Source organism: Sinocyclocheilus rhinocerous, unplaced genomic scaffold (assembly GCF_001515625.1).
Source record: "Sinocyclocheilus rhinocerous isolate Xijiao unplaced genomic scaffold, SAMN03320098_v1.1 scaffold2106, whole genome shotgun sequence".
In the NCBI taxonomy this organism is placed as follows: Eukaryota; Metazoa; Chordata; class Actinopteri; order Cypriniformes; family Cyprinidae; genus Sinocyclocheilus; species Sinocyclocheilus rhinocerous.
Genome location: NW_015657498.1, coordinates 286,582 through 310,969, shown reverse-complemented (window position 1 = coordinate 310,969; position 24,388 = coordinate 286,582). Strand labels below are relative to the sequence as shown.

General features: G+C 34.7%; 1 protein-coding gene and 1 pseudogene across 4 annotated transcripts; one reads left to right on the top strand and one right to left on the bottom strand.

The window, feature by feature from the left end:
* Window positions 1-4,464: 4,464 nt before the first annotated feature.
* Window positions 4,465-16,783, bottom strand: LOC107721172 (protransforming growth factor alpha-like). Of its 4 annotated transcripts, XM_016529047.1 has the most exons (7): window positions 14,272-14,351; window positions 13,971-14,111; window positions 12,438-12,552; window positions 10,158-10,307; window positions 9,178-9,287; window positions 5,292-5,312; window positions 4,465-5,143 (listed from the first exon to the last, which is right to left on the bottom strand). In XM_016529047.1, the coding sequence occupies exons 1-7, from the start codon at window positions 14,318-14,320 to the stop codon at window positions 5,136-5,138; spliced, it is 594 nt and encodes a 197-aa protein (XP_016384533.1). In that variant the 5' UTR covers window positions 14,321-14,351; the 3' UTR covers window positions 4,465-5,135. The 4 variants fall into 4 exon arrangements, with proteins under 4 accessions (XP_016384533.1, XP_016384534.1, XP_016384532.1 ...); XM_016529048.1 differs by lacking the exon at window positions 5,292-5,312; XM_016529046.1 differs by lacking the exons at window positions 4,465-5,143; window positions 5,292-5,312; window positions 14,272-14,351 and adding an exon at window positions 16,343-16,783 and having other exon boundaries at window positions 9,134-9,287.
* LOC107721164 (solute carrier family 2, facilitated glucose transporter member 11-like) lies at window positions 16,607-22,710 on the top strand (annotated as a pseudogene).
* The last annotated feature ends 1,678 nt before the right edge of the window (window positions 22,711-24,388 follow it).

Sequence of the window (24,388 nt, the reverse complement as noted above, 5' to 3'; positions counted from 1 at the left end):
TATATATATAATCTCATCCTGTTTGTTAATTTGGCCTCTTTGTCCTGACAGAATACGTTTTCTTTCAAGCAAAGGTTTTTTTTTTTTGATCAATTGTTTACTGGTCAATTAACAAATAATTAATAAATCAATTAACGTGTATATAAATGATTCAATAAATTAATCTAGTTATATACATAAAAACATGAATAAAACAAATATAAATTCATAACTACTTATTAGTTTTCTCTGTAAACTCAGCAGATGGCGCTGTAGTAAATGTCTTGTAGTGTACTGAATGAGGGCCATTAAGTTTGTGTGACAACTGAACCCTATGAATTTTCATGGTCGGATAACATCTGAAAAACAAACAAAAGTGTTTAAATGATCTAATTGTTTTCTTTTTTTACGTCACTGGTGAATGAATCAGAATATAATTTCTACAGTGAAATAGTTCAGACAAGAATACAATAGAGGTAGTTTCTGTAGAGCGCGGATTTCATTGTTTCAGCGCTGAGGCTGTGGATGGATGGTGGAGAGGGAGATCACTTAACCCTAATACTCATTCCTCCCCATCTGCTCCAGCACAAATACCAGCTATGGTTGGACATTCAAAAAACGAAAACTGGGCCAAAAATGAGAATGGCAAAAAAATAAAACATGAATAACGTTTATGCTCTTCAATTATTGTGGAATTTGCATTAGGATGAGAAGATTATGAAATGAGGGCAAACACCAGCAGGACACAGACTGTGCACTTCCATCTGCCTATACAGAGTCACTGCTCCCTGAGTGTTTCCTCAGGCGATCTTCACATAATCGACAACTGGAATACATCCTCTCTGTTGTGTTTCTATCTGGCTGCTCTGTAAGCATGTTGTGTGTATTGCTGGAGTTCCCTCAGTAGAGCGCTTAAAACAAAGCTGGCTTTAGAGGCTCAGCCAGTCGGCTATGAGGGGCTGTGCTGCAATCCAATTGAAAACCTTAATGGGATTGGGAAACCAAATCAACAGAGGATCGTGAAATAAGAAGAAAGGGAGAGGAGATCGAGGTTAAGAGCAGTTAAGATGAAATATGCCAAATAAAGATGGGAAGAAAGACAAAAATAAAGGTTCCAAAAAGAACATTTCAGTGAACATTTCCACTAAAGAACCATTGTGTGAAGAGCATTTTAATAATCAAAATACCTTTTTCCACCATAAAGAACCTTTTGTGCTGTGAAAGGTTTCATGGATGTTAAAGGTTCTTTAAAGGCATCTATTTATTAAATACGGATTCTTTACTGGGGCACTATATAAATAAATAGAATAAAATAAGTGGAGAGAATTGAAGCAAAAATAGACTATGACCACAAGAAGTGAATGGCAAATTACAAGTGAATAAAAAAAAATACTCACGCAATGTCAGTCATGCAGGCACTTTACCTCATGTGGTCACTCATGTGCAAGCATAACTGCTCTAGGTCATGATCTCTAGGGGCCTTCCCCCATCTCACAAAAGGTTTAGCCAAACAAACAAATAAATAAATTGTCGAGTAAGTAAATAAAGGAGCTGAGCTTTACCTGCAGCAAAAAGAGCACTCTGGCTCTTTGTTTGAACCCTTTAAAATATTCAGATGATGAAAGATATAAATGAACAGAGTGGGGTTTATAACTGGCAAGGAGGAAAAGTATGCTTCATAAAAAGTTACTAAAGTTAAAGTTAAAGAGTTAAATGAGAAATTATGATAGGTAAGAAAGAATCACTTCCAGTCCAAATTTTGCTGCACTTTGTGATATTTGGAAAAAATCTGCAAACTTAGACAAAGAGATCAAAACACTCAACAAAATGTCATACAGCAACGCATGTGACAGTCATATTGGAATCATCGAACTCTAAAGACCTTCATGCTTTACTGCTGATCAGAGAAAACACCTCATTCTCCATATACAGTACAACCAACACAATATTCCCACACATTATTTACAAAGTATTTTCCCCAACATGAAACAAGACAGTATTTTAAAGAGAAAGACGGATGGTGTTTACATTATATCATACACAAACGTCAGTCAATAAGCAGCTAATTGGGTTTAAACAGGATTCAGTTGGAACAAAGCAAGAGATGCAACACTGAGCATCATTTCTAGTGCAAAGGCCAATTCATCCGTTAGACTTTAAAGGGTTAGTTCACCCAAAAATGAAAATCCTGTCATTAATTACTCACCCTCATGTCGTTTCAAACCCGTAAGACCTTCGTTCATCTTCGTATGCTGTTCTGTGTCAGCTGCGTCACGCCGGATCCGTTTCCTATGTTGTTGTTATTTGATCTGAACGGAAACAGCATATCCGCGTGACGCAGCTGACACAGAACAGCATACGCTGTTTACGTCCAGTGGATATTCTCCAAAATGGCACCAGGGTGATGCGGAGGAGCAAATTGTTGAATAAAGTCGTTATTTTTTTTCTTTTGCGCACAAAAAGTATTCTCGTAGCTTCGTATAATTGTGGTTGAACCACTGATGTCACATGGATTATTTTACAGATCTCCTTGCTACGTTTCTGGACTTGGGAACATTTCAGTTGCGTTGCTGTCTATGCAGGGTCAGACAGCTCTCATATTCCATCCAAAATATCTTAATTTGTGTTCCGAAGATGAACGAAGGTCTTACGGGTTTAAAACGACATGAGGGTGAGTAATTAATGACAGAATTTTCATTTTTGGGTGAACTAACCCTTTAAGTTTGACATCATCATCATCTTCATAGATGACTGCAATTCCACATATGGAAATTATGCAATGACTGCATGTTACAAAACTGTTCAGTCCGAAATTCCCAATGCTTACTTTACCATTTTAACCAAACTCCTCTCATAAAGATCAAAACAAAAACATTACATTTGATAAATCTGAGGTTTAACACTCACCCACATTTTCTTTTCTGTCATTCACTTATTTTTTTGTGAATTTTATACTTAGTCCTTATGTTTATAATTAAGTGAAATATCAGAATCAGTCACATAGATCAATAAATAAACATAGATAAATCATCCTGAATCTGTTCTTTCAGGCTGATCAGAATCATTCACAGACGATAACTCAAATGTTGCCCATGCTGACAGTCTAAGTATTTAATTTGTCACTTGGATGACTTTTGGGATCATTATATCAAATATGTCATGAATCTTCAGAGTGATCAGACTTCAGTAAATGCCTCCATGATCTCATACCAGAACACGGCCAACTATAAGCCCACCAAATTCTTTTTCTTTTTTTTGTGCTAGATCAGTCATTTGCCAGCTTCTGAGAAGGGTTTAGATTGAATAAAACCTACAATGGCATATTTTATACACAAATCTTCTGACCTCAAGGGTCAATCAACATTTGTTTTATAACATGAGATTGGCAAAAGCTTGGGGACAGATAAGACAATGAGAACAAAACGAACATATGGATTAAAATATTTCAGTGTAAAAGTTTCCAAATATATTTCTAAGCATAAGTTGATAAGGACAATGTGCATCAAACTGAATAATATCAATAATGATTTGAGCCTCTGTATGCATATGTGTGCCCCAATAAACATGACAATAGTGAATTAAGCAATTAAGATACAGTGAAGTGTTTTATTCCTCAAGTGAGTTATCAGTGCGTGAATAAAGATGCACTATAGCCATCACCAACATCCATCATGAAAAACATAGGTGCAGATTTAAAGGTGACTGTATTCACAATGTGTTTGAAATGTACACTGCACAAGAGCACAGTGAAATATGTGTAATTATGTGATCAGACATGCATCCAATCATTCCATATGTGAACATGCAGATGTTATGTGACGTCATACCACGGCTAAAAATAGTTAACATACTGAGGCTCCCATTATAAGCCATTTACCCTACTGATGCTGCCTAATTTTTTATAGCACATTATACGAACAAGCACTTTCTGTGCATGAAGAAAATTTTGTGTGGGGTTTGTGAATCTATGCATAACTTCAAGTTACATGTCATATTTGTGAATTTTTTCATCTTACATTTCCAATATTTTTATTTTAAAAAAAAATAATAAAAAAAAAAATTTATTCCATATGTGAACATGCAGATGTTATGTGACGTCATACCACGGCTAAAAATAGTTAACATACTGAGGCTCCCATTATAAGCCATTTACCCTACTGATGCTGCCTAATTTTTTATAGCACATTATACGAACAAGCACTTTCTGTGCATGAAGAAAATTTTGTGTGGGGTTTGTGAATCTATGCATAACTTCAAGTTACATGTCATATTTGTGAATTTTTTCATCTTACATTTCCAATATTTTTATTTAAAAAAAAAAAACAAAAAAAAAAAAAAATGTAATTATGGTAAAAGTGTTATATTTTGTGTAAAAGAAATTATTTGTCCCTCAGAGCCGGCTATAGTGTCTCATGTTTGCTGTTCATCTATGAAAAGTTGTTTACAATTTTTTTTAATCAACATTATAAGGAGATCAAGCTCAAATAAATTGGCAAGAGTCTGTTGTAGTTTTAATATTACATGCTACTTGACTGACTCAAATGTTAAGTAATCTCCCATTCAAAAAATATATCTTAAAGTACTTTTTAGTGAGTTTCACATCTCATTAATGGCATATTATTAGTGTTTTTTTTATGATAACAGTATTTTAAAAGACAAAAACTGGGAGAATGTTGTCTTATACATCTATAAGGATAATTATAGCTTTAAGGTAAGCTCTGTTAGTAAGAATGATTTTTCTAAAACCTCTCTCAAAGTTCTCACTTTCAGATCAGTTGTTTGGTTTTTTTTGGCCATCGACTGTACCTTATTCCAAATGGCCATGTCTCTACATCACTAGATCCTTAGTTGAGTTCCATGTAGCTTGTTCGGAGTTCTTCTTTCAGAGTTTCTCAGTTTTTGAGTTCCATCTTTAACTCTTGTCATTGCTGTTGTTCTTCCAAAAATATCCTTTTAGGAATGACTCAGTCAGTCTGAATGTAAAGTTCCATGTTTGAGTTCTCTCACTGCCCACATCGAAATGCTCTCAATATGTACTGCGCTTACCAGCTGTGCCAGTCTGTAGTTTGAGAAACGCAGTCATAGTGAAGTCCAGGATTAAGATTTTTTGGTCTCATTTTTAAGAGAGCACCTGCGTAAGCTCCAGAAAACGCATGTCAGACCACTGCATGGGAAAAGACAGAAATGAAAAATAAAAGGATTACGTCATTGCAAGCCATGTAGAAGCCTTTTTTCCACATAATAAGATTCAATGAGGAGGAAATGCAGAGGGGTTTGATCAAACTACTCCAAAACACTTTACAAATCAATACCTTGTGCGTAAGGAACATTTTCTGATGAGATGAAAAGACAATAAGATGGAAGTGGAAGAGAAAATTTATAAAACATACACATATTTAAGACAAACATGACACAATGTTTCACCTTAGTATGATGACATGCAAATGTATTGATATGTTACTGTGGAAACATAGGCACAGTTCTACCTAACAATTAGAAATGCCTGACGATGCTGACAATGTGACAATGTCCTGTTGACAACTCTAATTAAAGGTTTGCAATACTCTGTCAACAAGCAGCACTGTTGTGCAGACTGGCAGTGATACTGAGGGCATTTGTATGGACAAAATTCCAACAATTCCATTTCTAATTGCGTAATTATGTCTGGGGATATTCAGTTCCTCCAGTGATTACACATAATCTGCCCACTAAGACAAGGAACATATGCTCACAACATAACATGAAATATGCTACCAAGCTAAAGTTTAGACACTTGACTGAATCGTTTTTCAAAATCGTTCTTTAAAATCTTTTGATCTAAAAGCTTAAAGGGATAGTTCACCCAAAAATTTAAATTACCCCGTGATTTACTCACCCTCAAGCCATCCTAGGTGTTATCGACTTTCTTCTTTCAGACGAATGCAATCAGAGTTATATTAAAAAATGTCCTGGCTCTTCTAAACTTTATAATGGCAGTAAATGGTGGTCGAGATTTTGAAGCCTAAAAAAGTACATCCGTGCATCATAAAAAGTGCTCCACACGGCTCCTGGGGGTTAATAAAGGCCTTCTGAAGTGAAGTGATGCGTTTGTGTAAGAAATATATCCATATTTAAAATTTTATAAACCGTAATCTCAAGCTTCCACTGTCGTACGTACACACATTTACGAGAGAGTGGCGAGGAAGTAGGCGTAGTGTAAGCTCCGGTGAGAATATGCTAGTCTCGCGAGAACCAAGATTTACTCACCCTCAAGCCATCCTAGGTGTTATCGACTTTCTTCTTTCAGACGAATGCAATCAGAGTTATATTAAAAAATGTCCTGGCTCTTCTAAACTTTATAATGGCAGTAAATGGTGGTCGAGATTTTGAAGCCTAAAAAAGTACGTCCATGCATCATAAAAAGTGCTCCACACGGCTCCGGGGGGTTAATAAAGGCCTTCTGAAGTGAAGTGATGCGTTTGTGTAAGAAATATATCCATATTTAAAATTTTATAAACCGTAATCTCAAGCTTCCGCTAACTGTCGTACACACATTTACGAGAGAGTGGCGAGGAAGTAGGCGTAGTGTAAGCTCCGGTGAGAATATGCTAGTCTCGCGAGAACCAAGCTTTGTTTACAGCAAAGGAAAACCAGTCTCCTCTTGGCTTATATTGAAATTTTTCTTTACAAATCCTTGTTTTGTACTATTCATGACTGACTGGTGTTTTGTTTTGCTCTCTCCTCTGCGCTTCCGCGTTCGTCACTTCTCACCGAAGCTGAATAAAGTTTTATAAATTAAGTTAATAAAGTTTTAAATATGGATATATTTCTGAAACAAACACATCGCTTCATTTCAGAAGGCCTTTATTAACCCCCTGGAGCTATGTGGAGCACTTTTTATGATTGTGATGAATGGATGCACTTTTTTGGGCTTCAAAATCTCGACCACCATTCACTGCCATTATTTTAGTTTAGAAGAGCCAGGACATTTTTTAATATAACTCCGATTGCATTTGTCTGAAAGAAGAAAGTCATATACACCTAGGATGGCTTGAGGGAGAGTAAATCATGGGGTAATTTTCATTTTTGGGTGAACTATCTTTTTAAGGATTTTTTTTTCAAATAGTTTTGTAGACAAAGTTAACACTTTAGTATAGTGATCAATTCTCACTATTACTGGGGGTTAATAAAGGCCTTCTGAAGTGAAGTGATGCGTTTGTGTAAGAAATATATCCATATTTAAAATTTTATAAACCGTAATCTCAAGCTTCCGCTAACTGTCGTACACACATTTACGAGAGAGTGGCGAGGAAGTAGGTGTAGTGTAAGCTCCGGTGAGAATATGCTAGTCTCGCGAGAACCAAGCTTTGTTTACAGCAAAGCAAAACCAGTCTCCTCTTGGCTTATATTGAAATTTTTCTTTACAAATCCTTGTTTTGTACTTCTAATTCATGACTGGTGTTTTGTTTTGCTCTCTCCTCTGCGCTTCCGCGTTCGTCACTTCTCACCGAAGCTGAATAAAGTTTTATAAATTAAGTTAATAAAGTTTTAAATATGGATATATTTCTGAAACAAACACATCGCTTCATTTCAGAAGGCCTTTATTAACCCCCTGGAGCTATGTGGAGCACTTTTTATGATTGTGATGAATGGATGCACTTTTTTGGGCTTCAAAATCTCGACCACCATTCACTGCCATTATTTTAGTTTAGAAGAGCCAGGACATTTTTTAATATAACTCCGATTGCATTTGTCTGAAAGAAGAAAGTCATATACACCTAGGATGGCTTGAGGGAGAGTAAATCATGGGGTAATTTTCATTTTTGGGTGAACTATCTTTTTAAGGATTTTTTTTTCAAATAGTTTTGTAGACAAAGTTAACACTTTAGTATAGTGATCAATTCTCACTATTATCTAGTTGCTTATTGGCATGCCTATTATTAACATATTGTCTGTTTATGAATACTTATAAAGCACATATTAATGCCTTATTCTGCATGACCATATTCTACATCCCTAATCCTAGCCCATACCTAAACTTAACAACTAACTTACTAACTATTAATAAGCAGCAAATTGGGAGTTTATTGAGGCAAAAGTCATAGTTAATGGTTTGTTGATAACGAGAATTGGACCTTAAAATAAAGATTGACCTAGACAAATATAAATTGTTTCTACAAATGATTTTCTTAAGAGAAAAATATTATTTGTTTTATTTACTGTTTAAAAGTTTGAGATCAGTAATTTTTTTTTAAGCAATTAATACTTTTATTGCAGAAGAATGCATTAAAATGTTCAAAAGACAGTAGAGAGTAAAGACATTTAAAATTTGTTACAAAAGATTTCTATATCAAATAAATGTATTTTCTTCAAAAAACCTAACATAAAATGTATAATGGTTTCTACAAAAAATATCAAGCAGCACAACTATTTTCAACACTGATGATATAAGAAATGTTTCTTGAACACCAAAATAGCATATTTAGAATGATTTCTAAAGGATCATGTGACACTGAAGATGGGAAAATTTAGCTTTGCATCACAGAATTAAATTACATTTTAAAATATATGAAAGTAGAAAACCATTATTTTAAACTATAATAATATTTCATAATATTACTGTTTTTACTGTATTTTTGATTAAATAAAGCAGCATGATTAGCATAAGAGACTTCTTTCAAAAATTCCCCCCAAACCTAAGAATGATTGTGTACATATATAATTTTTATTTTCTACATTTTAAAAATAACAGTAAATATTAAGTGGGTGTGTCCAAACTGGCAGTGTTTATCATTTACATCTTTCACATTAACTTGAAAGAAAAAATAAGGCAGCAGATTTCAATCTTTGTATCTTAATTAGGCTTGATTATGAGTTAAACAAAAGAACCGATTGAAAGCACTGACACACTTAATGCCCTACACATTTAAAATAAAAGTTTATTCGCCTTTGTTTCACCATGACCAACTATTACAGTAGTCTCATGTTCATTGACAGTCTTAGGACAGAGTGACAACAGATGGCTAAACTAACAGCTTAACCCCCTTGAGCAAAGACAAATCATAGGCCATTAAAAGTTAAAGGCCTCACACATATGCTGGTCTCAGTATGCAAACACCCCCTATTGATGATCATAATTAGACACCGCATGACACTTAACACATGACATTACAGCTCAGCAAAAAGTTGTGTAAAAATGGAAATATAGCACCAGAATACCTGTTTCTGAGTGACAGCAGGATGTCCCACCAGTCAGAATACTCCTAGGCTTCTCCGACCAACACGAAATGGTGTTACCTCGCCCACAACCACCCCGTCTCCACCAACAACTAGAAAGACAATGTGTGAAGTCTGCAAATGACCTCTTTCTCCTTCCACAAAAATTGTATTGCACAGTTGATTCAACAAAGACAGTTAACAGAATAAACCCAAACAAATAACCTGCTCTGGGGAAATTATGACATATGCTAGAATTCATTATCAGATTAAAAAAATTAAGCACTTGTAATTAGATTATATTACGTTCTAAAATGCTTATAAAAAGATCATACTTTTTATACAGTTCTACATACAAACATTGTTTGTACTGTAAATGTATGTCACATGATTGCAGAAATTCTAATATGCTGATTTTGTGCTCAATTTTTATTGTTGCCCAATTAATAATAATTGTTTTTATTATTATCAATGTTGAAAATTTTATTTGCTACTTTATATTGTTGTCGAAAATGTTTTTTTTTTTTTTTCAGGATTCTTTGATGAATAGAAAGTTCAAAAGAACAGTATTTATTTGGAATAGAATAGAAATTTAATGTTTCTTGGCTGAATAACATTTTTTATAAAAATTTGTTTTTATTATTATTTAACCCAAACTCTTGAATGATAGTGTATCACAGTTTCCACAAAATATTAAGCAGCACAACATTGATTTCAACACTGATAATAATAAGAAATGTTTCTTGAGCATTAAGTTAGCATATTAGAATGATTTCTGAAGGATCATGTGACACTGAAGACTGGAGTAATGACATATTTGCTGTCACAGTAATAAATTACATTTTAAAATGTATTAAAATAGAAAATAGTTCTTTTAAATTGCAATCATATTTCACATTATTACTGTTTTACTGTGATTTTTATTTTAAAAAAAAGAATAATAAATACAGATAAATGAGTACATTTAAATGAATAATACTCACTTTAGTAACGTGCACAGCAGCATGAGTACAACACTGCCCACCACACACAACACCAGCATGGTGGCCACAGTCTGTTGCCTGTGGTTAGACGCCACCACTGCCAAGAGGTCTGCATGTTCACATCGCATACCCATAAAGCCAGGATGACATCTACACAAACATGCACAAGAGTGACTTTTATTATAATTGAAAAGGGAGCTTTATAAAACTAAAGCCAAAAATGAAAATATGCACTGCAAAACATGAGTATGTTCAATAGATGTTCGTAAAAGCATTTCATTCCAAAATGAGGAATCTGCCAGTATCATGTTCATAATATCAATCAAATTCAAATTGACTAAAATTTATTTGACTTTTTGTGGTGAACTACTACATACGGATATGGACATAGAAAAAACAATAAATTCCCTGACAACAGGAGGACTCATACCAACTTAGACACAAGCACCAACACAGAGTTGAATACTGCTATTGTGCCAGATTTATACACGGAAATACAATATAGCAAAGGACAAAACACTCTTGTCTTGACAAGGACAGCTTAACGAAGATGCTGTAAGCATTTATCCAAAAGAATTTATCCAAGTGAGTCAGCAATCAAAATGCATGTCAGATTGTTTAGCTGTTTAATCCCATTATTATATGAAAATATAGGGCTGGGCAATATAGCTAAAAAATTTATCAACGATATAATGTTTCATATCGTTCGGTATCGATAATTATTGACATTTTTATAACCTTTTTTTTTTTTAAACAAAGAGCAATAGAAAAAAAGCGTTTAAATTTAGCCACTGTATTTTTAAATTAACCCAATTTATTGAGACAAACAAAAAATATTTTGTTTTAACAGTCAAACACAAAAGAAAAATTAAACATCTCATTTCTAATGTTTTATATGCAGATTAAATAGGTCTGAATTAAACTTTTGGCTTGTCTCCCGAAGCCACAGGGGAGCGCAATGAGCAAAATAATGCAGCGCATTAAATTGTCAACGCAAAGGAAATAACTAGAAATAGTGAAATAGATTCACAAAAGAAAAATGTGCATTACGTCTAAATTAACTCATATAAATCAAACATAATTTCATAAATTGCATAAACAATTATGAACAAAACAGCATCATGTATTTATGCATTGCTTAATACAAAGAGCTGAATCGCCCATCACACAGATTGCCTTTAAAAACATACGAGATGCAGTGAAACGGAATAAACCTCCACAAATTCGTAACGCGTTTTATAGAAGTTTAAACTGTTTTAACTTTGCATGGCTTTCTATACATCTCTTGTGTGAGACGTGAGAGCAGCAGGCATATTTGTCGGTCTAAAAAATGCGCTGAATTTGCGTTCTGTGTGAATGGCTTGGTTTCGGGTTTTTTTTTAGCTACTATATTTCTCTAATATTTTGAATGAATAACGCAGCAACTGCACGTCTGGTGGGCTAGACTTATCAAACATTAAAATGCAACAACTTCACTTACAACATCATCACCGCATCTCGCGCTCCAATAATGACGCTCCCTGACGCACACCTAACATTTGATTGTACTATTTTTGCATTCAAATGCAACTGTTTATTTTAAATTCGACTAATATTCTTTTTTTATTATTCAAAATCTCCTCATCACAGGCAGGCACAGCACTCAATTCAGCATGTGTTTGTGTTTGTGTGTGCGGTCTGCGTCACTCATAGCACGTGCCTATATCGTGCGCTATATCGAACAGTTTTTCTATCGTTATCGAAGAAGGTGTACTGTCGATAAATATCGATACCGTTTTATCGCCCAGGACTATGAAAATATATGAAAAAAAAGATACAAATTATATTAAAAAATAAATAAAAATCCCAAACTACAATCATAGTATTAGGATTTCTGGAATCTGGCTTTTTTTTTTCTCAGTGATCAAGATGCACAGCATTTGATTTAATATAAAAAGTGCCATAGCAATGCTAGTAGTGACAGCATTAAATAAAACGGCACTTATTCAAGTCTCTATGAGCACTCTCAGACAAATTTCCAACCTTCTGACAGCATGTTGTACACCGCTCTTGTAAAACAAAACCACCATTATAGCGACTGAAACATATATTGCAACATAAGACTGCTTGAACATACAGATCAGTTTTGATTGCTTGAAAACAGACCGTTCTTTATTATCAAATTTGAAAAGGCTAATGTGAACATGCAGATTGTTAACAGATTAGGGAATGTCAGAATGCAGGAAATATACATAGAAAAAAAACTATTCAATTTGAAAAAAAGACAATCTTACAACTTACACACATGCAGGTGTTTCCTCCAGTATGAGAAAGCGGCATGTGCCATGAAAACAGAAGTGGCTATGGGAGTCAGGGCAGTCATCGAAGTGAGAGTGGACAGCGGCTGCTATAAATTCTATAATTTATGCAAACAAAACAAAATAAAGAACAAAATAAAGAGAATCTGGGTTTAATATGGACATAAATGACAATTTCTTGTTTGATAAAATATAAAGATCTATGCAAGAATTCCTTAAAAATGTATTTGCAAATGTTATGCCTGATGACCAATAATACTGTTGCCCAGTATCTCAGTTCATCATAAATTTGTGAACATCACACAAGATTACTACATGACCCCGCTTTAAACAAACAGAATTATCTACTTATATTACATTTCCAGTCTTTATTACCATCAAAGCTAGAGCCAAATTAGTGATATTTTGAAGAACTGAAGAAGTGGAAGGTAGAAAAGAAGTTCTCAGCCAATCAGAATGAGAGGATTTTGTATATAGATCACAGCCCTTTAGAGTTTTTCAGACTCTATCCTCCCTAAGGCACACTTTTGAGTTAAAGAGAGCACATAAGCAGACATGGTGTAAGACAAGAAAAAGCTAGACTGGACTACCGGTCAAGATCTGAGGGGATTTCTTTAAATTGACAGATTCCAGTTTCTAATCATTGTGAGCTTTGTCTGCAGAAGTTATTTACATTGGATGAAAACTGTCTGCAGTACAATAAATAAAACAGAAAATTGTAATGGACAATGGCTAAAACCTTCTATCTTTGTGTTAGCAGCTTACTAAATACCACGTGTGATTCCATTATGAAAAAAAAAATCAAGTTTATAGCATTTTTTTACGAATTGGACAAAATGAAAGGAAGTACTTAAAGTTGCGATGAAACAGAAGTAACAAAAGATCTAAGTGTAAAGGATTATCGAAAAAGAAAAAAAATGTAGGATGTGGACTTGGTTCTATCCATCGTTGTTGATAAGATTTTGAGATGTGGCCGTTACACTGAAAAATGAATGCACGATTGCAGTTGATTGTTGAGGGGCAGTGTTAAAGCAGACAAAATGATTGGAGGTGCAGGATACATCACCAGAGAGAGGTCTGTCATTTTCATGGGAAGATCAAGTTCTGACACTTTGATTAAACATTACAAGGACAAAAAAGTAAAAAAAAAATAAAAAAAAGGAAACATACATGGATGAATCATTCACAATAAGATCTATAACATGCATTTACAAAATATATTTATAGGGTGAATTTTCATGTAATGTCGACTTCAACATTCAGAAAAAGTTGACAACCTCAAGACGTCAAACTAATTATTACACAAGTCACATATTACACATATTGTTAATTTTATATAAATTAAATATTTGAAATTGTATTATCTTTTTAATTTCTACGAGGCTGCAGTATAATATTTAATATATTCCATATTCACGGAATATATGAATTCTCAAATTCAAAAATATACATGGGATTTCAGGCCTATGAAACCCAAAATGAGCTGAGCATAAAGGAAAAAGCAGACAGAGCATACTTTTGACATGTGAAGTAGTAGTGGTTGTGGTCGTGCTGGTGGTGGTTGTTGTGGTAGTGGTGGTAGTTGTTGTTGTGGTGGTTGCAATGGTTGTTGTTGAGGTAGAATTCTCTTGCACCTGCCCATATGTAAAAAGGGATCCTACAAATCAAACACAGCAAGCACATATTCAAAAACAATAGCACTACAATGAAACTCTAATATTGTTGAGAACAGCTAAGTAGATTAGGACGAGGTGTTCAAAACTATTCAAATGTCACTGCTACTGCCTCTGTGAAATCTAGTATTGTGAACACCTTACCCAAATGTGAAAATGAGGATCCAACAAAGTCAAAAATTGCCAGACTCATGACCGTTACAGCAATGAGAAAACAGCGGAACAACAGCATGACACACTAGAGAGAAAAAGGCTTAAGTGGCGTCCAGTGCAAATGAGAAATAGCTACTTAAAAACCTCTTGCTTTAGACTCAGAGATCAATTAAAATGCCCTGGAACATCAGTGGGAGTAACTGACTTCTGACCTTCAGACTATTTTAAGAGCTGCTAGGGAATGACTGGGTTAAGATAAATTAAAGTGGATTTGTGATGCGGATCTCTCCGCATACACAGGTAAGACACTGCCGGACGAATCGTTGTCATGGCGTGCCTAATTCACTCGTACATTTACAGAAAACGGCATAACCACCACAAATCCCAAAATGTATCGCTCTGCTCTAAAAGTTAGCTAGAAATAGCGTTTTAAGGCATCATATATGCGTAGAGTTGCATTGCAATGAGCTCAGTGGAAAATAATGCTAATGCCAAACTACTGAAAACCCTTGCAGAGAGCTATCTGTATAGGGGTTAAAGTTGCTGTCTATATGTGTTCCAAATCATAAGGTTCCATGATGGTTAGGAAGCAGCTGCTTATGTAGGCAGTAGACAGTGATGCAGAACAATCAGTTCTTGAAAAAAATACATTTTTGACACTGGGCTGTCAATTTAACGTGTTTAATTCTATTAAACAATGTTACTATATAAATACACTTCATAAGGCCTCTCAATCGATTTTATGTTAAACGCTAATAATATTGATAAATGTGATTTTTTTAAAGATTGATAGCTATAAAAAACTATATTCTCTTTTTAAGTAAAGGCCACTCATCCATTGTAAGGACAAAAAAAAAAAAAAAAACACTGAGCTATTTCTCAAAATATTTACACGCATGTTCCATAAAAGAAAGTAAGTCACACAGTTTTGGACCAAGATGAGGGTGAGTAAATAATGACAGAATTAGCATTTTTGGGTGACCTAGCCCTTTAAGTTAAGGAAACCCTTTCTTATCCTTGCAAGGATATTCCTTCTAAAGATTTTCTTAACTTAGCAGCTACCGTTCTTTAACCATCATTGTACCAAAATCACTTACTGAGATAATGGGACCTTTATCACTGGAAACCTAGCCTATATCCTTGAAAAACAAAAACAGCTGCTTACAGTACAGATACAATTAGTCATTAAAAGTAACTACTTAACGGGGCATTAAGTCAAATCAAATCAAATTTATTTGTAAAATTATCATCATTCACAACACGCATCGTTTCAAACCAGCTATACAGAAAGTTGTTCTGTTATGTCAGTGCTTTACCATAGAGCATCCTGCCTGGGGCAGGTTTAAAATTACCCAGTCATGATGTAATGCATATTAACATTTGCTTAATATTAAAAGCACAGAAAGCAACAATACACATGATGTCCTGCTGATTTTTAAAATTGCTTCATTAAACTTTACTGACTTTCTCTCATTGAAACTGTTTGCTGAGTTAAGAACTTGCCTTCATTGTAGAAACAAAGCCATAAAAGATGGACACTAAAGAATAGCTCTATATTTAAACTAAGCTCTGTTAACCTCGTTAATGGCAGGAGCAAGACTACTGAGCCAAAGAAGCTGCTGGACAAAAAAGGACAGCAAACCACTGCTTCTTCAATGCCTTGGATAAACACTAACAGCACATTATTCATGCTATAAAGCTAAAAAGCTGTACAACAAAGCAGAATTATTATATGTTGGGCATTACTAATAAGTCTGTCATTACTGGTGATGAGACTGAAACGGTGGGTGTCAGGAGAGACTCCCTTGACATACTTCCCCTAATAGTATTGTTTTTTATATTGACGATTATAGAGTGCTGTCAAATTATTATGCTAAAACTCTCTCTCTCATATTATATTAAAAATGTGGCGACATGTTGTTTTCTTGTAAAGGGCAATATTTCCAACGTTTAACCCTAATATTTTGTTTTCGTGCCTCAATAATTGATGTATATTATTATTTACTTAATAAAAATAATGCCAGTAAATCGAATGAACACAACATAAAATATTTTTACTCACCGGTGAGAAGGAATATTGTATCCCAAAAAGCACGGTACATCATTATAAGGCGTTTATGTGACTTGTTGGTGAAGGATTCGCAGCGTCGTCTCTTATATTAAAACGTTTAACACCTTTGCCAACTTAAAGGAAGGCACGCTCGTATTCTTAGGATTGGCCAATATTATTGATAGTCCGCTGCAGAGGTTAGAAATCTGACTTCCATAGTTAAACTGTGTGCGTCTTTCTTCATAGTTGCATGTGTCCTTCTCGACAAAAGACGCCATGCGTCGATTCAGGTATTTTGAACTTGACGTCAAACTTGAGCAACGGCGTCTTACCACTGACGTCATATAAAGCCCTAACTATATATTTTTTTCTAATTCACTATCATGATAAAGATAAGCGGTAAAACATTGTTAACTACAAAACCACGTTACTAATAATCACTCATAGCACAGAACCCTCTCCACTCTGACATCCTTCTGTTGTGCGTGCGTGTGCGTAGTTCGTGCGCTCGAGCAGTGTTGCCAACTAATTTTTAGGGGAAGTTGCTAAAGGAAGATTGATTTGTTGCTAAAAGTTGCTAAATGACGCGATGTCATCGCGCGGGCCAACTTAATTCATGTGAATTGTGTACTGCTAGGCACCTTTGGTTTCCTCTTTTTGTGTAATTTAGATGGAAAATGTGTGCCTTTTTTATCGTTTGAGTCACTTATCAAAAGTTGCTAAATGTTGCCAAATACATTTTAAAAAATAGCTACATTTGTTGCTAGGTGCTTTTGGAAGAAAAAGTTGCTAGGCTAGTCTGAAAAGTTGCTAAATCTAGCAACAAAATTGCTAAATTGGCAACACTGCGTGTGAGGCTGAGCTAAAGAGAGGCGTGCATTGCTGGAGATCGGGGAGTGTTGTAACATATTTTGTTTAAACCTCTGTAACTATTTTTTTTTTCGATATAAGTGATGTCATAACTATTTTTCAGTTTTTTTTAAATACGCATATTTATTTTTTTGACATTGCTTTGATATTCAGAACTAACCTACAGAGTGAGTTAAATTTTTTATTTATTGTTAAACGTGTACTAAAAATGTGTGTGATACAGTTTTTTATTATTGGTCAGTAACTTCTTTAGAAGCGGTAGGTGATGACTAAATGTAATGTAAATGTAAATGTAACATCTCTTTAAGCATTTTCTTAGCTGATCCAAAGTGTTAAATGCTAATTTGTCTCATAGGTCAACCATAAACCAAGCTTTTACCTATTCCTTAAACTCTTTATTTATTTATTTTGGCAATTCAACATTAGAGTGCAAACTTCAAGAGTGCAAAAATATGATAATGTTATGCTGTCCCCTAATGGAATGAATGGATAGGCTTAATATATTACTGCTGTTCTATGCTGCGATACCATAAATATTTCTTAAGTACATGTGTTGATTGAATGTAAAACAAGCTGAAAATAATTTTTATTTAAAAAAAAAATTAATATGTAAATATTCTGTTTTACAGTACCTACAGTTATATTTATATTCCGATAGGTGGAGTTGAACTAGTTTAATATAATCGAATTTTCTTTTAAATGGACTTGGACTTTAAAGTGGACACAGTGCCAACGTATAGTTTGTACGGAGCAGTATAGTTTAATTCAGCAGGTGTTCTCAAGAGAATTCGAAAATCTTTTACAGCATTGTTTTATCTAGTCAAGTGGGTGGTTGGTTAAACTATTCTGAGGTTACTTATTGGCTGTAATATTCGTAGAAGTTTGTCATAGTCTCGAACTCTTTTCAACGCACCTTTCTCAGAGCATTACTGTCTCATCTAATGGCGAGCACAAACTGATTACTACCTTCTCTATTCTTGGATTTTATCCTCTGGATTATTTTTCTCAAAGCAATATTAGTACCTATAAAGAGGACAGCATGACCACAAAGGAGAAGAAGGTAGAATGTTTATGTCCTATTGCTGCTGTTATTTTTCATTAGTCTGATTTTTGTTTTTAAATTAAATAAATAGCTGTGAGTTTCACTGTAAAGTCATATAAATGCGACTAATAATGACATTTTAATAAAATATTATTAAAAAAAATACATTTAAAATTAATTTGTTGACCGCATCAAGGGACTTAAAATCCCTTTTATAGGTTCATACATAACATCATATGATGACACTTAGAAATTAAATGTTTAATAGTCATTTAATAATTTAATTGGAGTTATTTTGTTGTGAAGTTGATTTGTTTGTTTTGTTGCCTAGAAGTGCATTAAATGCTTGTAAACATTATAGTTGATTTGCCTAAACAGGGTCATACATACATTTTAGTATTAATGGTGACCTCTACAGCTATTGGGGGAACTCTACAATATGGATACAATCTGGCCATAATGAATGCACCAGCTGTTGTAAGTGTTTCATTGGCTTTGTGTTTGTGAAAGAGTAAAAATGTTTACATTTATGTCATATTAGTAGTCTCTTTGTCTGTTAAGGCCAATTACCCGTTTTCTGTTCTGTGTTCCTTCCTGCAGTTCATTCACTTTGTCAATGAGACATTTCTGGAGCGATGGTGAATACAGTTGGGGGTTTATGAGGTCACACTGATATGGACCTTTATCGTTTCCATTTTCTCACTGGGCGACTTTATTGGGGCCCTGATAGCAGGGCCAGTGTCTGTACGTTTCGGGAGGTACAGTTAATCTTGTTGTTATACAGTATAATGTTAAAGTTCATGTTTCATACAAATTGTTTTATTTATCTTTAATTAGACTTATTTAAATATGATTTAAATTTAAAAATGAGTGAACTTTAAATAAGTAATAAATCTTTATTTTATGCCCTGTTATGTTCTCTTTTCCAAGGAAGAAGACTACGTTGCTGAACAATGTCTTTCTCTTATCAAGTTCACTGCTTGCATTGCTGAGCCGAACAGCAAAGTCATTTGAGATGATTATCATCTCCAGATTTTTGGTTTGCATAAATGCAGGTACTGTCTGTGTATATATATTACCTGTAAATGCAATTTCGTTAATGAACCCTTTATATTTTGAGATTGAGATTGTTCGTTTCTTCCTGGTATTATTATAAACCATCTTCTCTGTTTATATTCTGGCATCAGTATGAATGTACAGCCCATGTATTTTGGTGAGAGTGCACCAAAGCACTTACGAGGGGCTGTGTCCCTGTCCTCAGCTGTCTTTTCACTTCTTTTGGACTGGTGTTGGGACAGGTGGTCAGTCTGAGGTATGTGAAATATTTCATGGAGTCCTTGCGAAGCAGTTCACGAGAACGATTACAATTTCCCCATGTGATGTGAAGTCAATTTTTTATTTAATGAGTACTTTATAAGGTGCATTTAAAATTGGATATTTTGTACAGAATTTCATAACATGCCAATGTTATCTTTTTTTTGCCCAAATTAAATATACAAGCATGACTGAAATGGCTGATTTTTAAATGTATTTGTTCAGAGAGTTGTTAGGTAGTGAGCCGTGTTGGCAGTACTTATTTGCTAGTAATGCTATCCCAGGCCTCATCCAACTCCTCACCTTGCCCTGGTTTCCAGAAAGTCCCCACTACCTCCTCATTGACTGTGGAGACAAAGAGGCCTGCCTAATGGGTATTAGAACCTGAATTTTTCAGCATTGGTTGCAGTTATACTGTATATTGCTATATTCTTTGCAATACAGAGTACGATAGCCTCACTGAACCTTACACTCTTAAAAAGTTAAGGTTCTTTTTTGGCATCTATGGTTCCATGAAGAACCTTTTAACATCCATGGAACCTTTCAAATGCACAAAAGTGTCTTTATAGTGGAAAAAGCTTCTTTAGATTATTAAAAAGTAAGGGGGGAAATTATTCTTTTAAGAGCTACTCACTGAAAGGTTCTTTGGGGAACCTTTATTTTTAAGAGTGTACAGATAAAGCAACATTATATGTACTTTAATAACCTCCACTTTTAATGGGATAATTCAAGTTCTTTCCCTGAATGTCAAAGCTGCTTTTGGACATATAATGAAAGTAAACCATTCACTTCTTTTGCATTGGAAAAAAAGGGTTCAATATGTTAGATAACTCATATTGTGTTTCACAAAAGAAAGTAAATCATACATGTTTGGAATGACATGAAGGCGAGTAAATAATGACAAAATGTAAATTTTTCTCTTTAATTATTTCATTGTCATCTCTGATATTTTGGAAATGTGCATGTAATTCTCACACATGATTATACACATGAATCATGTTTGTTCCACAGCACTGCAGCGTCTGCGAGGCTGTGAGGTGCAGAGAGAAGAGCTGGATGAGATTCTGCAGGAACAGAATGAAACTAAGATAGAGCGTGCCAAACAGCCGTGGGAGCTCTTCACTGACCGCAGCGTTCGCTGGCAGCTCATCACTGTGGCGGTCCTGAGCAGTGCCATGCAACTGTGCGGTAATGACTCGGTGAGACCCTGCCTCTGTCCATAATGTACAGAATTTTTATCTTTAAAAATGGTGCATATTAATATTATATATTCACTTCTAATATTGTGATAAAAGAAACATTTATTTAGTAAATTCCCTTCAGTTATTCAACATTTGTGGTTAACTGTTAGCTGTTAAAAACCACATTTGAAAAACCTATTTGAATCTTTTTCTGTAAATTAAATGAGGAAACTAAAACAGCAAATGACTTACTGACTTGCCTTTCATAATGCTTTGATAAATCTCTCCTGTACTTAACACTTTTTTTTTTACATAACTCAAAATGCTTCAGAAGGATTTCAAGTGTTAGTGCTGGTGTGTGTGTGTGTGTGTTTTGCACACTCAGAAATCCAAAAGATTAAGGACCTTTTTCTTTCAATCCTCAGATTTACTTCTATGCATCATTTATATTCCAAGAAGCGGGTATATCTGCAGGACAGATCCAATATGTGACCACTGGCACTGGGATGTGTGAATTCACCGCTTGCATTCTGTGTGTGAGTCTTCCATTAATCTGTTATCGATTATGTAGCTGTCCCAGAACTATCCAGGCAATCCTTTGACCCACTTGCATAGTGTGAGTGAATTAATGCACCCTGAATGCTAGGCTGATTTAGGCTAAATACAGAATAATTTCTGTTTAGAATGACATGGTTACACATGAATTTTAAATCTGTGTGTGTTCAGAACCTGTTGATAGAAAGGTTGGGTAGGAGGCTGATGTTGATGGGCGGCTTTGTTCTCATGGCAGGATGGGCTGTAGTCTTCACTGCGTCTCTTTCACTTGAGGTGTGTATTATTCAGTGTCGTATTACCCCTTTTTCCCTTTACCAACACACACATAGTCACGTGGAAGGATATGTACAAGCTAATGTCTAACCTCAAAGTGGACACATAATGTCCAACTTTAACTTCATTGTCATCTAGAGTGTTCAGCTGAATGGACATCATCTTTGGTTAACTATGACTTTTACTTATGGTTTTACCTTTCACCCAATAGAATATGGTTACCTGGATGCCTTACACTCTTAAAAATAAAGGTGCTTCACGATGCCATAGAAGAACCTTTTTGTCTAAATGGTTCCATAAAGAACCTTTAACATCTGAAGAACCTTTCTGTTTCACAAAAGGTTCTTTGGGGCGAAAGAAGGTTCTTCAGATTATAAAAAGGTAAGAAAGAGATGGTTCTTTAAAGAACCTTTGACTGAATGGTTTTTTGTGGAACCAAAAATGGTTCTTCTGTGGCATTGCTTGAAGAACCTTTTGAAGCACCTTTATTTTTAAGAGTGTACCTGAGCATGACCTGCATCTTCACCTACATTCTCAGCTTTGGCATGGGACCAGGTAAATTACAACACCCTAATGTTATTTCATACTGCGGTTGGACATTTATCAACACTGTGTTCCTTTTCTTCATACGGTAGCTGGAGTGACTGGAATCCTCCCAACAGAGATTTTTAACCAGACAACCCATCCTGCCGCCTACATGGCCACTGGCTCTCTAATGTGGCTGAACCTCTTCATTATTGGGATGATCTTCCCTTTCCTTGTGGTGAGAACTTGAAAAAAAGTCTTAATATCTAACGTTAAGATAAATGCTAAGTAAATTTTTTGTGTTTAAATGATTTTTAGATATTTTAACTGGAAATTTGACAAAATACCCATTAAGAACAGGATTTCTTTCTCTTCTGAATGTCCTCTGTATGTGTTTTTTGCAGAGCGGTTTAGGACGGTATTGCTTTGTGCCATTTGGGGCTGTCTGCCTCCTGACTGCTTCATATATTCAGATGGTTCTACCTGAAACCAAGGGAAAGACCCTATATCGATAATCACTAAAGAGTTTTACAGACTCAACTACCATGGACAGGTGAAGATGGATCCAGAAGGAAAACATTCACCATCTAGGGGAAATCTTTCACTCCACTGCTTTATAGAGTGTTAAAAATTCTCACCAACTAAATTAATATGTTTTAGAATAATGTCTTTAAAATGATGCCTTAATTGTTCTTCACCACACAGCAATATTACATCTTGTCATGTTTCTTTGTACATGCATTACTTGCTGATTAAATTTTATATTCTGCATCACTAGATCGGCTTGCTTTGCTTACTTGATTCATCCATTAATCATGCATTACCATCTCACATTAATTAAAAATATATATTGCTAACCATAGACCTAACTGCTTAGAAATGAATGAAAGGAAGTGCTCTGTGGCTCCCTTTACCATGATTCCCATCAGGTAAGAAAAACAAAATTTTTTTGTAGTTTTGTTAGTACATTTGAAACAGGAGATGGTTTAAGATAACACTTGGGTAAGTTGACTTTGGCAGGGTCATTGAGGGTGTGCAGTTATAACAATTCTGCTGAACGTTTCTCCTTAAGTTCAGTGTGACTCCGCAACACTCTTACAGTGGTGAACCCCTGAATATTTTCTATGGCAACAGAGAGCTTTAGTTCATAGTGAACACATGATTCTGGCTGGTGTTTAGAACAGATTAACAAGACTATTCTACTAAATCTGTTGCTTATTTCTGCAAGATTATCTGCACAAATGGGCAAACATACCTAAAGTTCTGCCAACTTTAAAGGGACATACTGTTTTAGGTCGCCAGTTACCAAGCTGACTCATTTAATGTAGTTTTGTACTGGACTGGGCTGTTAAAAAGCTACAGACCTTCACGTGTTATCCTCATACATCACAGTTAATACTGATGTTGTTAATTTTGTTAAAAAATACTAATACACTAATACTTGGTATTTGGTTATTGTGTGGGTTAGCTATTAAAATTAGGGTGAAGTGAGCAAAAGTGGAACACTTTTTGGTAAACTGTGTTAAATACGAATAAATATATTCTACATACACTGTTAATGTTTTAAACAAATGGTTTCTTAAAGTATCCATTTTTATTCTACATGCATTTTTCCAGGTAAAATGGGATACATTTTCAGCAAGTTTGTGCTTATGTAATACATTTGCTTATGATGGGACATACAATTTTTTTTATAGAAATTTTAAAATATAAAATTATTGCTTTATACCAATTATGGATGTATACTAGTGGATTGTGCCACTAATAGTGAATTCCTTTATAATATATTTTCATCATTGTAATTATCATAAATAATTAAAACACCAGAATTGCAAATTTAAGGAAGTTAAACACTTCAACAGAAGTACATACATTTAAAGTATTAAAACACTTCAACAGAAGTGCAAACATGTAAATAATTGTAACACTTCAACAGAAGTGCAATGTACAATATGCGGTACACAATAACACAGTTTCCTCTGTGATGTGATTGCTTTTGTGTGTGCACATTTGAATCCAACTGTGTACGTGTCTAACACACTTCCATATTCTTCCATGTTTTTGAAAGGGGCTTCAGGTTGTGTGATTCTCAGCATGGTTTCTTTTTTAAAACGTAACCAGTAGCATAATAGACTGCTTTCTTTTTTATTTTAGAAAACCCTTTAATTCCATTAGCCTTTGCGTATTCAAACACTTTAGTTTAATACGGCGGCCTATTTTATCTGTCATGTTTAGGTAAATTGTGACAGTCTAAAAACTTTTTTTTTTTAATAAAACAGAAACTTGCACATTATTGCA